This window comes from Colossoma macropomum, unplaced genomic scaffold (assembly GCF_904425465.1).
Source record: "Colossoma macropomum unplaced genomic scaffold, Colossoma_macropomum, whole genome shotgun sequence".
In the NCBI taxonomy this organism is placed as follows: Eukaryota; Metazoa; Chordata; class Actinopteri; order Characiformes; family Serrasalmidae; genus Colossoma; species Colossoma macropomum.
Genome location: NW_023494789.1, coordinates 28,928,424 through 28,934,441, shown reverse-complemented (window position 1 = coordinate 28,934,441; position 6,018 = coordinate 28,928,424). Strand labels below are relative to the sequence as shown.

Below are 6,018 nucleotides of genomic sequence, written 5' to 3'. Positions count from 1 at the left end.
AGCATCAGTGTGTTAAAGCTGATCTGCAGTGTTAAATACAGCATTCAACATTTTTAGAAGAATGTAAAATGCTTTTGGAAAACTATCACATTTTTCAAACCTCAAACTAAAAAGCTGATGTCAAAGTTTCTAAAGTTTGGCAGCTCTGAGGCAGAATGTAAGAAAAGCTATGTGGTTGAATACAGACCTTGATTAGATTCAATAGTTTGCATAGACAGCTGTTTGCATCTAGATTCTGGAGGAATGTACTTTAGAGACAATTTCTGCCAGAGATATGTCAATACAATAGAGTACTGATTTCCTTATCAAGAGCAAAACAAACTTTTACTAAATGTGTTTGCACTGATTCTTTACTGACCATTTCAAAGAGGCTACCTGTAATGCCTTATACAGTACTTTGAACTGAGTGCTGTACTTTTTAGTTCTGCAGGCCACTGTGAGCAGTTTTGTCTGTGGCTTTTTACGTTCAAAATATGTTTACATTAATAAGGTCTTTTAAAAAAAACAAAAACAAACAACTTTCAGGTGATAGCATTTTACTGATCAAAACGAACTACAATTTGCATTTCAAATTATGTATGTGACTACTGTGCTCTTCTATGATGTGTATGAGTGTGCTGATAAGGCAGCCTTAAAATGCATGAAAATTTAGAAGTTCTAAATTCCTTAAATACTTTAAAAGTAATGAATGTTTTTGCCTTTTCCTGCAAAGCTGCCATTTTGTAGGTTTTTTTGGATGGCAACAATCTATAACCTGGGTATAAGAGTAAATATTTCGCTCACATAAAAGTGTATTTTATTTTATTAACATGGTGTTCAGACACTCATACATCCTTATACAATTTTTAGTCCTTACACAGTTTTATGGATACATTTATAAAATGCCTTGAAAGACAATTAAAAGTCAAAACAGCATTAAAACAACATATTTGCTTCTTTGCAAATAAAAGAAAAAAGATGGCTACAATACCAAAAAAAGGCAAGTACATTTAGTGAACTGTTACTAAAACCTGATCAGCCCAGCTTTGCCCATCATTTGGTGACATTCAACCCACTGACATCAACAAACAAAAAAGACTATAAGAACACCTACATTTCTTTCTCACATCAAATCATAACATTCACAATAAACGATGAAATGGCTCCATATACTAAAAATATATTAAAATCATGAGAACATTTTTTAAAAAGCCTTTACCAAAACTCGACAATCTGACCAACAGAAAACCACCTGCTTCAGTCGAGACACTCTTAACTGGAAAGAACGTCTATGATTGGTTGCACATTTCCACCAATCACTGATCCTCATCCATAACAGGTTATAAAGTGCTCATTCAAAAATCAACAGTCATCAAACTAGACACATTCCTGCATCGCTGGTCCTAAAAAGGCCTTTTCAACAAAATGGGTTAAGCCACACATATTGTCGAAAGAACAAGACAACAGGGACAAACACACATATAGAAGATATAAAAAAGAATTTTTTAGGTAGTTATGACAGGATAGAGAGTGAGCACCCTTAAAACATTTAAAACAAATTATAGTGCTTCTCTATGTCCCTTATCAGGGGAAATCGTGGAACAAAATCCTAAATATCTCAAGGAGGACAGGACACATCTGCTAGAGCCTTTCATAAAAGGTAAAAATATTTAAAACTGCATATTTGACACAAGACAACTGCCCAAAGGCTCATAAATGCCCACACTGATCATGCACTCAAAACAATATTTAAGTGCTGATGCAGAAAACAAGGAACTTGTCGTATAATGTGCGTTAAGCTAAGGATTCAAATAAGACCTAACCCTCATCCACTCTGTATTCTGATAGTAAAAAAAATGAAGGGAAAGACAGACATAGAAATACATAACAATTCTTTTTACACCTCTGATCATCCTTAGTCCACCCAGACCTTTGTTACTCAAGTGATTCATTAGTCCTTCCTGCTCATCAAGTGTCCATCTATTAAAAACTGCCCAGCATTTTCTTATCAACTTGTTAGATATGTGTTTTTATCTAGTGTATGAAAGTGTGTCTTTGCGTGAGGGAGTGTGTTTTAGAAGTCACTGAGAATGGAGATGTCAGCAAACTCTTTGCGGTATCTGTGAGAATACAATGCCAGCAGAAACGCCCACTTCAAACTCATGAAGCTCCACACACATGACAGAAACAGGCTGTTAGGGTCCTTCAGGGCTGTAAAAAACACACAAGGACAGTTAAAGTAACAAAACTGTTCTCTTATTCAGAGCATTCTCACTGTGCTGAATAACATAGGATCAGCCATATTTGGTATTTATTTCATTTAATTCATTTAAATCTGTTGCCAGACTATTTATGGCATGTTTTTGTCCACATTTGCCAAAGTGAAATGTATCAACATGGAAAAAAGATCTTTGTGTGCTACTGCTTTCTTTCACTATATCTTTCAAAGATATACAAGCCTACGGAAGCCGACATCTGTTTTGGGAGCAGGGTGTCAAAATTCTGACCATGTATCTCAAAAACAATGGCTTATTTTCTCAGAATATTGAATTAAAATCTTTAAATAATCACTTATTTTCTCAAAATATCGACTTAAGCCACTTAAGTCGAAATAACTGAAATAATTATGTTGAAATAATTATGTGCTTTAATTATGTACCAAATTTAATTACCTGTTTCTACATAGTATTTCAAAATCTTTAGACGTTTTGGAGATATTTTGAGAATTTTGAGATATTAAGTCAATATTCTGAAAAATATAGTGTTTGTTTTGAAAAAATAAGTCAATATTCAATATTTCAACAAACTGGGCCAGCCAATATTTCAAGATAATATGTCAATGTTTTGACATACCACTGCCAGAAACAAAAACAACACATTTTTTTTCTCTTGTGCCTGGCAGGAATGGGCTTCCAACCAAGACATACATTATTGTTGTTTCCTGGTGTGTGCACACATTCAGGGCTTATTTCAGAGCAGCAAACACTTATTGTTTTGTTTAATCAGTGTAATGATAAAATGCAAATAATGTGTGGTTTATATGCCTATCCACGTGTTTCCTTTGTTCAAAAAGGAAGGCTGTGACAACCTAAAGGAAATTCTACACATTCTGTAGATATTCTATATTAGATCTTTATACATCAGCACTGAGAAATCATGTTATTAATGGACTACGGTAAACCGCCTCTTTTCACGTTGGCTAGTGTGAAAGTCATCATGGTTATCAATCAATGTTGGTGTTATTAATCATACTCTGTGTTGCCAAGCAGTTCCAATGTGTTTTCTGGGGAACAAGGCAATATATCTAGATAGAGTCAGACACTGCTGACTCTCTCACAAAGCGCAGCTCTGTTTGCAGGCAGGGATGATCTAAGAAACAACTCAATGCCCAAGCAGGCTTCACAATACAATGCATGTTCAGTTGGAAACGTATCACAAACTGTCCCAATATTACAGCTGGCCAGCATCAACATTCAAATACCACAGTGCTCTGAGATATTACCCTAGTATACATGAGGGGACTTTAAGGTCACTGTACAGTGCACAATTCAAATCTAATTTATGTAAGGGCATTATTTACCCACCACTACATCTGTCAACAAACTTACATGCCTTCTACAGCAGTAGTCTCTAATGTGACACTTTGTGTTGAAATAATATTAAAAGCCCCGTCTGATGATGTTTCTTGAAGGTGGGAGGAACTTATGAAAAACTGCAACGGCTTTGGGGCAAATACTTGAGGGCATACGTTGAACATATTTTACGTCGCCTACACTTGTAAGTCCACCTCCTCTTAGGAGATGAATTAGCATAGTTGTGGGCAGTTCCAATTTAAATGAAAGTGCATTATAAATAAAATGCATTATTATAATACAATGTAGAAAAAACAAAAATCACATAACCGTTGAAATTTGTAACAAGCATTTAAGCATTTTCCAACCCTGATAAATAAAAGACAAAATATGATAAATAAAAGACTTTGACTTTGATCTTTGGAGGTGAGCTCTACTTACATTCTTTGCGAGACACAGCGAGACAGAGGAAGGTGATGAATGCGATGACTGACAGCAGGGAGAAAAAAATGCCCATAAACAAGAAGATCCTCAGCCCCTTCAGCCATGTTCTCCAGTAGTCCTGCAGATACATGATGTGTGTGACCAGAGTCCAAAGTGCAAGAACACCTGCAGCAGAAACACACAGAGACATTGATCAAAAACACAAATATGACCCAGCTGATTACATCTCCTTTGAAGGCCTACTCCTTATCTGTGTGCAGCATTTGGTTCTTTTTTTTCCTCTCTCTCTCTCTCTCTCTCTCTCTCTCTCTCACACACACACACTTCCTGTGTGATTTTCATGACTGTGCACTTTCCAATGAAGTCAGTTACACTTAATCTGATAGCTGCTGAAAGGGGAAGCTCATTCAAGCTCAAAGTACAAGAGGGTCGAAGCAGACTACCACTGACCCCACTAAAAAAACCAAACATGACGAATTGATTTTTTTTTTTTCAAAATGGGGGCATCGAAGACAGCAAGACTATGTATTTGTGATTCTAAACTTTATTTTAAAATATTTGCACTTATACTTAATAATCTTTAACCAAGCAGATAAACATCTTGCTGTCTTTTGGTTGATAAATAAATGCATGCTTAGCCCAGTTTGTTTCATGACCAGAACGGTGGGAAACATCATGAGGGGAAACTTGCTCCACTGTCATTCTCACAGAGTTCTTAATTATCATTCATTTACATGGTGAACACCTCCACAGATGATCCTTAGACCAGCAGGACATTACGTTGTGGTGTTTCTCCGTGATTTGATTTGAGCAACTGCCCTCCCGAACCCGACTAAACAGTTCAATACGTTACTGTGAATTTCTTCGGGTATCAAAGAACCCAACTGAAGTCAGCACACTGTAGAAATATGACGTGTATTAAGTTCTGAGATAAACAAATTTGGCGAAAAAAATGTAAGAAAATTTTAAGACACAATTCAAAGTTCAGTTCTATTCCCAACAATAGTACAATTTTTATTACTAACCGAAAAGGTATAAATAACACTTTCTGCACGTTTTACACTTTTCTGTAGCCGTGATTTCAGGAGGAGAGGTCACTGTGTTTGAGTTACAGGTCGCTGTAACACCTCTGACATTTCCATGAGCATCTTCCTGCTAAACCAGTGATATGACTGTTCTCAGAAACAGTGATTTTAGGAGACACGCGAGGTCAGACCTCTCTAAAAACGTATTTACTGAAGAACCAAAGGAACACCTCTCAAAATGTATACGTTCAGTGTTACTCACCGTAACTACAAGTTACTTACGGGCGGCTAAATCTCTGTGTTATTTACAAAATAAACAGGTGGCGAGGAAGAGAATAAGCATAAGCGCGAGTCTGATATCAGTTTATCATAAAACATGAAAGTTCTCGAGGTAACTGTTAGTGGACCAGTTGGACCAGGTGGTCCTGGCACCGTTACCTGCTAAGCCCCCCATGGCGGCGGTCCAGGGCTGTTTGTAGGCGATGTTCCAGACGAGGAAAGCGGAGAACCCGACCAGCACTCCGACACAAGCGTAGCCGAGGCTAATGTACGTCTTTTTGATAGCCATTATGTTGTTGTTGTTGTTGTTGTTGTTACGGCACGTGTCCTTAAACCCAGTCAAATAGCTCAAATTAACTGGACATGCCACTAAGAGCAGGTCGTGTAAAATGTAGCCGAGTGCTAACCGAACCCGCGGCTAGTTCGTGTTGAGTCCAGACTCCGCGCGCCGGTTCCGCACCGAAAAACACCATAAAACACCGAGGTCACCGGCTCGTTCCTGCGCTGTTACAGAGCGGTTTTCAGACGGCTCGCCGCCTCCCTCAGCAGCGCCCTGCTCAATTTATAGCTCCAATAACATGGCTTTATTATGCAATTCCCAGCCAAGGGGATTTCACACACAGCATTCCGCTTCACCGGATTCAGATGAAACTGCGACACCTACCGGCTCGGAAGACGCAATGCAAAGAAAACGCCAAGCACTTGGGGAGTTCCAACAA

The 6,018-nt window shown here is 37.9% G+C and overlaps 1 protein-coding gene across 1 annotated transcript; it reads right to left on the bottom strand.

Moving 5' to 3' along the window:
- Positions 1-779: 779 nt before the first annotated feature.
- Positions 780-5,927, bottom strand: slc48a1b (solute carrier family 48 member 1b). The gene is made up of 3 exons (XM_036570759.1): positions 5,459-5,927; positions 3,993-4,160; positions 780-2,190 (listed from the first exon to the last, which is right to left on the bottom strand). The coding sequence occupies exons 1-3, from the start codon at positions 5,586-5,588 to the stop codon at positions 2,054-2,056; spliced, it is 435 nt and encodes a 144-aa protein (XP_036426652.1). The 5' UTR covers positions 5,589-5,927; the 3' UTR covers positions 780-2,053.
- Between the last annotated feature and the right edge of the window lie 91 nt (positions 5,928-6,018).